The sequence below is a fragment of the Polyodon spathula genome, unplaced genomic scaffold (genome assembly GCF_017654505.1).
Source record: "Polyodon spathula isolate WHYD16114869_AA unplaced genomic scaffold, ASM1765450v1 scaffolds_942, whole genome shotgun sequence".
Lineage (NCBI taxonomy): Eukaryota > Metazoa > Chordata > Actinopteri > Acipenseriformes > Polyodontidae > Polyodon > Polyodon spathula.
Genome location: NW_024472429.1, coordinates 10,181 through 22,036, shown reverse-complemented (window position 1 = coordinate 22,036; position 11,856 = coordinate 10,181). Strand labels below are relative to the sequence as shown.

Genomic DNA, 11,856 nt, shown 5'->3' with positions numbered 1-11,856 from the left:
ATATTGAACCTAACTAGGCTGACACACAAAATAGAGGGTTTTTTCCAGTAAAAAAAAAAGTAAAGACACGAGTGTGGACCCAACCGCTTCACAGAGAAAAAACGCGGAAGATCTCTCCGTTCGCACACTTTACGAAATCGACAGGTTTGGACTGAGGTCTTGGACGACTTTAATATTTTATGTATATTGTATATAAACTGTTATATATATATATATATATATATATATATATATATATATATATATATATATATATATATATATATATATATATTATTTATAGTTTCAAATTTACAATAGAGGGATCTTTTTTATTTCTGTGGCCAATAGAGGTCATTTTTTTATTTCTGTGCTCACCCCTTCGTTGGCGAGTGTGTTTTTTTGGTGATATGAAGGGTGCAGAGTTTCTTATGTCTCAATGTTTTTCTTTTTGTCTAATAAAGCTTCTCTGTGAGCAGCTGACTTTAGAAGATCGAGATGGGGAGAACAAGCATGACAGACTGGGTCCTCCTGGCAGGTATGGCTCAACAGATCTGGCTTATTATTATTTCATCCTTTAGTACAAAGAGGATGACACTTCTAAAAGTAAAACTAATAAAATTTTGGTTAAGGATTTGGCATAAAAAAATCAATAAAGCATTTTTAAATGTATAAAGATCTTTGAAAAGATGTTTATTCATAACAATAACAGTATACAGGAATGTGTCAGACAGATCAAACTATAAAAGATATAGAATAAAAAAGATATCAGTGAGAGTATGTCTGGATTTGGGAAAAATGAATTGAATTGAAAGCAAAAATAGAATTAAAATGGTGCATACCAGGAAAATAATTCACAGCACATTCCTGGGTATATTATCTTGAAATAGATTTTATGTAAACAGATTAGTAAGGCATTTCATGATTTCCAAAAAAAGCAAACAAAAAAATATAATCAATGTCAATAAAAAAATGTGAACAACATAATTAAGTGTTAATGAAGGACGTACTGATGAGATTCAAATTACTATTTTTTTTTATTAATACAGGGTGTATATTTATGTTAGTTGTCACAAAAAGCTTGAACGCTACAAACGGCACGACAAGTGAAACCACTACAATCAACGCATCAGTAGCCGCTGATACATCTTTTCAAACAACAGCAACCCCCACTATAGCCACCACAAAGGTAGAACCCACAACAGCACCACTCACAACAACCAACACAACATCAGACCGAACAACAGAACCCCCCACTACAACGACTGCAGCAGCGGCCCCGTCAACAGCACCCTCCAATATAACCACCACAACAGCAGCACCGACAACAGCACCCCCCACTACAACCACCACAACAGCAGCACCCACAGCAGCACCTCCCACTACAACGACCATAACAGTAACCACCACAACATCACCCTCCACTACAGCCACAACAACAGCCAATACAACAACAAGCCCCACAACAACCACCACAACAGCAGCCCTGACAACAGAATCCCCCACTACAACCAGTGCAACAGCAGCCCCCTCAACAGCACCTCCCACTACAACGACCATAACAGCAGCCACTACAACAGCACCCGCCACTACAACCACCACAACAGCAGCACCGACAACAGCACCCCCCACTACAACCACCACAACAGCAGCCCCCACAACAGCACCTCCCACTACAACCATAACAGCAACCGCCACATCACCCTCCACAACCACAACAGCAGCCACTACAACAACACGCCCCACAACAACCACCACAACAGCAGCCCTGACAACAGAATCCCCCACTACAACCAATGCAACAGCAGCCCCCTCAACAGCACCTCCCACTACAACGACCATAACAGCAACCTCCACAACATCACCCCCCACTACAACAACAACACGCCCCACAACAACTACCTCAACAGCAGCCCCGACAACAGAATCCCCCACTACAACCACTATAACGTCAGCCCCCTCAACAGCACCTCCCAATACAACGACCATAACAGCAGCCACTACAACAGCACCCGCCACTACAGCCACTACAACAGCAGCACCGACAACAGCGCCCACCGCTACAACCACCACAACAGCAGCCCCCACAACAGCACCTCCCACTACGACCATCACAGCAACCCCTACACCATCACCCTCCACTACAACCACCACAACAGCAGCCCCGACAACAGAACCTCCCACTAAAACCACTACAACGTCAACCCCCTCAACAGCACCTCCCAATACAACGACCATAACAGCAGTCACTACAACAGCACCCGCCACTACAACCACCACACACAGCAGCCACCGACAACAGCACCTCCCACTACTACCATATCAACAACCCCTACAACATCACCCTCCACTACAACCACAACAGCAGCCACTACAACAACACGCCCCACAACAACCACCACAACAGCAGCCCCGACAACAGAATCCCCCACTACAACCAGTGCAACAGCAGCCCCCTCAACAGCACCTCCCACTACAACGACCATAACAGCAGCCACTACAACAGCACCCGCCACTACAACCACCACAACAGCAGCACCGACAACAGCACCCCCCACTACAACCACCACAACAGCAGCCCCCACAACAGCACCTCCCACTACAACCATAACAGCAACCCCCACAACATCACCCTCCACTACAACCACAACAGCAGCCACTACAACAACACGCCCCACATCAACCACCACAACAGCAGCCCTGACAACAGAATCCCCCACTACAACCAATGCAACAGCAGCCCCCTCAACAGCACCTCCCACTACAACGACCATAACAGCAGCCACTACAACAGCACCCGCCACTACAACCACCACAACAGCAGCACCGACAACAGCACCCCCCACTACAACCACCACAACAGCAGCCCCCACAACAGCACCCCCCACTACTACCATAACAACAACCCCCGCAACATCACCCTCCACTACAACCACAACAGCAGCCACTACAACAACATTCACAACAGCAGCCCTGACAACAGAGTCCCCCACTACAACCACTGCAACAGCAGCCCCCTCAACAGCACCTCCCACTACAACGACCATAACAGCAACCTCCACAACATCACCCCCCACTACAACAACAGCACGCCCCACAATAACTACCTCAACAGCAGCCCCGACAACAGAATCCCCCACTACAACCACTATAACGTCAGCCCCCTCAACAGCACCTCCCAATACAACGACCATAACAGCAGCCACTACAACAGCACCCGCCACTACAGCCACTACAACAGCAGCACCGACAACAGCGCCCACCGCTACAACCACCACAACAGCAGCCCCCACAACAGCACCTCCCACTACGACCATCACAGCAACCCCTACAACATCACCCTCCACTACAACCACAACAGCAGCCACTACAACAACACGCCCCACAACAACCACCACAACAGCAGCCCCGACAACAGAACCCCCCACTACAACCACTGCAACGTCAGCCCCCTCAACAGCACCTCCCACTACAACGACCATAACAGCAGCCACCACAACATCACCCCCCACTACAACAACAACACGCCCCACAATAACTACCTCAACAGCAGCCCCGACAACAGAACCCCCCACTACAACCACTGCAACATCAGCCCCCTCAACAGCACCCTTCAATATAACCACAGCAACAGCATCCACTACAACAACACCCACCACTCCAACCACCACAACAGCAGCACAACAGCACCTCCCACTACAACCATAACAGCAACCCCCACAACATCACCCTCCACTACAACCACAACAGCAGCCACTACATCAGCACCCGCCACTACAGCCACTACAACAGCAGCATCGACAACAGAACCCCCCACTACAACAACTGCAACGTCAGCCCCCTCAACAGCACCCTCCAATATAACCACTGCAACAGCATCCACTACAACAACAGCCGCCAATGCAACCAGCACAACAGCAGCACTGACAACAGCACCCCCCACTACAACCACTGCAACAGCAGCCCCCTCAACAGCACCTCCCACTACAACGACCATAACAGTAACCTCCACAACATCACCCCCCACTACAACAACAACAACTACCTCAACAGCAGCCCCGACAACAGAATCCCCCACTACAACCACTATAACGTCAGCCCCCTCAACAGCACCTCCCACTACAACGACCATAGCAGCAGCCACTACAACAGCACCCGTCACTACAACCACCACAACAGCAGCACCGACAACAGCACCCACCACTACAACCACCACAACAGCAGCCCTGACAACAGAATCCCCCACTACAACCAGTGCAACAGCAGCCCCCTCAACAGCACCTCCCACTACAACGACCATAACAGCAGCCATTACAACAACACCCGCCACTACAACCACCACAACAACAGCACCGACAACAGCACCTCCCACTACTACCATATCAACAACCCCTACAACATCACCCTCCACTACAACCACAACAGCAGCCACTACAACAACACGCCCCACAACAACCATCACAACAGCAGCCCTGACAACAGAATCCCCCACTACAACCACTGCAACAGCAGCCCCCTCAACAGCACCTCCCAATACAACGACCATAACAGCAGCCACTACAACAGCACCCGCCACTACAGCCACTACAACAGCAGCACCGACAACAGCACCCCCCACTACAACCACCACAACAGCAGCCCCCACAACAGCACCTCCCACTACGACCATCACAGCAAACCCCACAACATCACCCTCCACTACAACCACAACAGCAGCCACTACAACAACACGCCCCATAACAACCATCACAACAGCAGCCCTGACAACAGAATCCCCCACTACAACCATTGCAACAGCAGCCCCCTTAACAGCACCCGCCACTACAACCACCACAACAACAGTACCGACAACAGCACCCCCCACTACAACCAACACAACAGCAGCCCCCACAACAGCATCTCCCACTACGACCATAACAGCAACCCCCACAACATCACCCTCCACTACAACCACAACAGCAGCCCCTGCAACAGAACCCCCCACTACAACCACTGCAACGTCAGCCCCCTCAACAGCACCCCCCAATACAACCACCACAACAGCATCCACTACAACAGCACCCGCCACTACAACCACCACAACAGCAGCACCGACAACAGCACCCCCCACTACAACCACCACAACAGCAGCCCCCACAACAGCACCTCCCACTACAACCACCATAACAGCAACCCCCACAACATCACCCTCCACTACAACCACAACAGCAGCCACTACAACAACACGCCCCACAACAACCACCACAGCAGCAGCCACGACAACAGAATCCCCCACTACAACCACTACAACAGCAGCCCCCTCAACAGCACCTCCCACTACAACGACCATAACAGCAGCCACCACAACAGCACCCGCCACTACAACCACCACAACAGCAGCCCAACCACAACAGCAGCACCGACAACAGCACCGCTACAACCACCACAACAGCAGCACCCACAACAGCACCTCCCACTACGACCAACACAGCAACCCCTACAACATCACCCTCCACTACAACCACAACAGCAGCCACTACAACAACACGCCCCACAACAACCACCACAACAGCAGCCCTGACAACAGAATCCCCCACTACAACCAGTGCAACAGCAGCCCCCTCAACAGCACCTCCCACTCCTACGACCATAGTAGCAGCCACTACAACAGCACCCGTCAATACAACCACCACAACAGCAGCACCGACAACAGCACCCACCACTACAACCACCACAACAGCAGCACCGACAACAGCTACAACCACTGCAACAGCAGCCCCCTCAGCAGCACCTCCCACTACAACGACCATAACAGCAGCCATTACAACAACACCCGCCACTACAACCACCACAACAACAGCACCGACAACAGCACCTCCCACTACAACCAACACAACAGCAGCCCCCACAACAGCACCCCCCACTACAACCACCGCAACAGCAGCCACTACAACAACACCCGCCAATGCAACCACCACAACAGCAGCACCGACAACAGCACCCCCCACTACAACCACCACAACAGCAGCCCCCACAACAGCACCCTCCACTACAACCACAACAGCAGCCACTACAACAGCACCCGCCACTACAACCACCACAACAGCAGCACCGACAACAGCACCCCCCACTACAACCACCACAACAGCAGCCCCCACAACAGCACCTCCCACTACGACCATAACAGCAACCCCCACAACATCACCCTCCACTACAACCACAACAGCAGCCCCTGCAACAGAACCCCCCACTACAACCACTGCAACATCAGCCCCCTCAACAGCACCCTCCAATATAACCACCGCAACAGCATCCACTACAACAACACCCGCCACTGCAACCACCACAACAGCAGCACCGACAACAGCACCCCCCACTACAACCACCACAACAGCAGCAACCACAGCAGCACCTCCCACTACAACAACCATAACAGCAACCCCCACAACATCTCCCTCCACTACAACCACAACAGCAGCTACTACAACAACACGCCCCACAACAACCACCTCAACAGCAGCCCCGACAACAGAATCCCCCACTACAACCACTACAACGTCAGCCCCCTCAACAGCACCTCCCAATACAACGACCATAACAGCAGCAACTACATCAGCACCCGCCACTACAGCCACTACAACAGCAGCAACGACAACTGCGCAGCCCGCTACAACCACCACAACAGCAGCACCCACAAATGCACCTCCCACTACGACCATCACAGCAACCCCTACAACATCACCCTCCACTACAACCACAACATCAGCCACTACAACACACCCCACAACAACCACCACAACAGCAGCCCTGACAACAGAATCCCCCACTACAACCAGTGCAACAGCAGCCCCCTCAACAGCACCTCCCACTACAACGACCATAGCAGCAGCCACTACAACAGCACCCGCCACTACAACCACCACAACAGCAGCACCGACAACAGCACCCACCACTACAACCACCACAACAGCAGCACCGACACCAGCACCTCCCACTACAACAACTGCAACGTCAGCCCCCTCAGCAGCACCTCCCACTACAACGACCATAACAGCAGCCATTACAACAACACCCGCCACTACAACCACCACAACAACAGCACCGACAACAGCACCTCCCACTACAACCAACACAACAGCAGCCCCCACAACAGCAGCCTCCAATATTACCACCGCAACAGCATCCACTACAACAACACCCGCCAATGCAGCCATCACAACAGCAGCACCGACAACAGCACCCCCCACTACAACGACCACAACAGCAGCAACCACAACATCACCCTCCACTACAACCACAACAGCATCCACTACAACAACACCCGCCACTACAACCACCACAACAGCAGCACCGACAACAGCACCCCCCACTACAACCACCACAACAGCAGCCCCCACAACAGCATCTCCCACTACGACCATAACAGCAACCCCCACAACATCACCCTCCACTACAACCACAACAACAGCAGCCTACAACAACACCCCCCACTACAACCACCACAACAGCAGCCCCCTCAACAGCACCCCCCAATACAACCACCGCAACAGCAGCCACTACAACAGCACCCGCCACTACAACCACCACAACAGCAGCACCGACAACAGCACCCCCCACTACAACCACCACAACAGCAGCCCCCACAACAGCACCTCCCACTACAACAACCATAACAGCAACCCCCACAACATCACCCCCCACTACAACCACACAACAGCAGCCACTACAACAACACGCCCCACAACAACCACCACAACAGCAGCCCTGACAATAGAATCCCCCACAACGACCACTGCAACAGCAGCCCCCTCAACAGCACCTCCCAATACAACGACCATAACAGCAGCCACTACAACAGCACCCGCCACTACAGCCACTACAACAGCAGCACCGACAACAGCGCAGCCCACTACAACCACCACAACAGCAGCCCCCACAACAGCACCTCCCACTACGACCATCACAGCAACCCCCACAACATCACCCTCCACTACAACCACAACAGCAGCCACTACAACAACACGCCCCACAACAACCACCACAACAGCAGCCCCGACAACAGAATCCCCCACTACAACCACTGCAACAGCAGCCCCCTCAACAGCACCTCCCACTACAACGACCATAACAGCAGCCACTACAACAGCACCCGCCAATACAACCACCACAACAGCAGCACCGACAACAGCACCCACCACTACAACCACCACAACAGCAGCCCCGACAACAGCACCCCCCACTACAACCACTAACAGCAGCCCCCTCAACAGCACCTCCCACTACAACGACCACAACAGCAGCCACTACAACAGCACCCGCCACTACAACCACCACAACAGCAGCACCGACAACAGCACCCCCCACTACAACCACCACAACAGCAGCCCCCACAACAGCACCTCCCACTACAACCACCACAACAGCAGCCACTACAACAGCACCCGCCACTACAACCACCACAACAGCAGCACCGACAACAGCACCCCCCACTACAACGACCACAACAGCAGCGACCACAACATCACCCTCCACTACAAACACAACAGCATCCACTACAACAACACCCGCCACTGCAACCACCACAACAGCAGCACCGACAACAGCACCCCCCACTACAACCACCACAACAGCAGCAACCACAGCAGCACCTCCCACTACAACAACCATAACAGCAACCCCCACAACATCACCCTCCACTACAACCACAACAGCAGCCACTACAACAACACGCCCCACAACAACCACCTCAACAGCAGCCCCGACAACAGAATCCCCCACTACAACCACTACAACGTCAGCCCCCTCAACAGCACCTCCCAATACAACGACCATAACAGCAGCCACTACAACAGCACCCGCCACTACAGCCACTACAACAGCAGCACCGACAACAGCGCCCCCCGCTACAACCACCACAACAGCAGCCCCCACAACAGCACCTCCCACTACGACCATCACAGCAACCCCTACAACATCACCCTCCACTACAACCACAACATCAGCCACTACAACAACACGCCCCACAACAACCACCACAACAGCAGCCCTGACAACAGAATCCCCCACTACAACCAGTGCAACAGCAGCCCCCTCAACAGCACCTCCCACTCCTACGACCATAGTAGCAGCCACTACAACAGCACCCGTCACTACAACCACCACAACAGCAGCACCGACAACAGCACCCACCACTACAACCACCACAACAGCAGCACCGACAACAGCACCTCCCACTACAACAACTGCAACGTCAGCCCCCTCAGCAGCACCCCCCACTACAACCCACAACAGCAGCCACTACAACAACACCCGCCACTACAACCACCACAACAGCAGCACCGACAACAGCACCCCCCACTACAACCACCACAACAGCAGCCCCCACAACAGCACCCCCCACTACAACCACCACAACAGCAGCCACTACAACAGCACCCGCCACTACAACCACCACAACAGCAGCCCCGACAACAGCACCCCCCACTACAACGACCACAACAGCAGCGACCACAACATCACCCTCCACTACAAACCACAACAGCATCCACTACAACAACACCCGCCACTACAACCACCACAACAGCAGCACCGACAACAGCACCCCACTACAACCACCACAACAGCAGCCCCCACAACAGCACCTCCCACTACAACAACCATAACAGCAACCTCCACAACATCACCCTCCACTACAACCACAACAGCAGCCACTACAACAGCACCCGCCACTACAGCCACCACAACAGCAGCACCGACAACAGCACCCCCCACTACAACCACCACAACAGCAGCCCCCTCAACAGCACCTCCCACTACAACGACCATAACAGCAGCCACTACAACAGCACCCGCCACTACAACCACTACAACAGCAGCACCGACAACAGCACCCACCACTACAACCACCACAACAGCAGCCCCCACAACAGCACCTCCCACTACGACCATAACACAGCAACCCCCACAACATCACCCTCCACTACAACCACAACAACAGCCACCCCCAACAACACCCCCACACCCGCCACCAACCACCACAACAGCAGCCCCGACAACAGAATCCCCCACTACAACCACCGCAACAGCAGCCCCCTCAACAGCACCTCCCACTACAACGACCACAACAGCAGCCACTACAACAGCACCCGCCACTACAACCACCACAACAGCAGCACCGACAACAGCACCCCCCACTACAACCACCACAACAGCAGCCCCCACAACAGCACCTCCCACTACAACCATAACAGCAACCCCTACAACATCACCCTCCACTACAACCACAACAGCAGCCACTACAACAACACGCCCCACAACAACCACCACAACAGCAGCCCCGACAACAGAACCCCCCACTACAACCACTGCAACAGCAGCCCCCTCAACAGCACCTCCCACTACAACGACCATAACAGCAGCCACTACAACAGCACCCGCCGCTACAGCCACTACAACAGCAGCACCGACAACCCCCACCCCCACCGCTACAACCACCACAACAGCAGCACCCACAACAGCACCTCCCACTACAACAACCATAACAGCAACCCCCACAACATCACCCTCCACTACAACCACAACAGCAGCTACTACAACAACACGCCCCACAACAACCACCTCAACAGCAGCCTCGACAACAGAATCCCCCACTACAACCACTACAACGTCAGCCCCCTCAACAGCACCTCCCAATACAACGACCATAACAGCAGCCACTACAACAGCACCCGCCACTACAGCCACCACAACAGCAGCACCGACAACAGCACCCACCACTACAACCACCACAACAGCAGCCCCCACAACAGCACCTCCCACTACGACCATCACAGCAACCCCTACAACATCACCCTCCACTACAACCACAACAGCAGCCACTACAACAACACGCCCCACAACAACCACCACAACAGCAGCCCTGACAACAGAATCCCCCACTACAACCAGTGCAACAGCAGCCCCCTCAACAGCACCTCCCACTACAACGACCATAGCAGCAGCCACTACAACAGCACCCGTCACTACAACCACCACAACAGCAGCACCGACAACAGCACCCACCACTACAACCACCACAACAGCAGCCCCGACAACAGCACCCCCCACTACAACCACTATAACAGCAGCCCCCTCAACAGCACCCCCCACTACAACCACCATAACAGCAGCCACTACAACAACACCCGCCACTACAACCACCACAACAACAGCACCGACAACAGCACCCCCCACTACAACCAACACAACAGCAGCCCCCACAACAGCAGCCTCCAATATTACCACCGCAACAGCATCCACTACAACAACACCCGCCACTGCAGCCACCACAACAGCAGCACCGACAACAGCACCCCCCACTACAACGACCACAACAGCAGCAACCACAACATCACCCTCCACTACAACCACAACAGCATCCACTACAACAACACCCGCCACCGCAACCACCACAACAGCAGCACCGACAACAGCACCCCCCACTACAACCACCACAACAGCAGCCCCCACAACAGCACCTCCCACTACGACCATAACAGCAACCCCCACAACATCACCCTCCACTACAACCACAACAGCAGCCCCTGCAACAGAACCCCCCACTACAACCACCGCAACGTCAGCCCCCTCAACAGCACCCCCCACTACAACCACCACAACAGCAGCCACTACAACAGCACCCGCCACTACAACCACCACAACAGCAGCACCGACAACAGCACCCCCCACTACAACCACCACAACAGCAGCAACCACAGCAGCACCTCCCACTACAACAACCATAACAGCAACCCCCACAACATCTCCCTCCACTACAACCACAACAGCAGCTACTACAACAACACGCCCCACAACAACCACCTCAACAGCAGCCCCGACAACAGAATCCCCCACTACAAC

General features: G+C 53.6%; 1 protein-coding gene across 1 annotated transcript; it reads left to right on the top strand.

Moving 5' to 3' along the window:
• Positions 1–443: 443 nt before the first annotated feature.
• On the top strand, positions 444–10,650 carry LOC121309185 (mucin-2-like; the record flags this gene model as incomplete). The annotated part of the gene is made up of 15 exons (XM_041242102.1): positions 444–517; positions 1,785–1,945; positions 2,058–2,215; positions 3,217–3,366; positions 4,185–4,511; positions 4,602–4,973; positions 5,410–5,610; positions 5,836–5,925; positions 7,231–7,302; positions 7,903–7,974; positions 8,621–8,680; positions 8,864–9,106; positions 9,590–9,674; positions 9,888–10,009; positions 10,508–10,650. Coding segments are annotated over 15 exons (2,330 nt in total), but the record flags the coding sequence as incomplete, so codon positions are not given.
• Between the last annotated feature and the right edge of the window lie 1,206 nt (positions 10,651–11,856).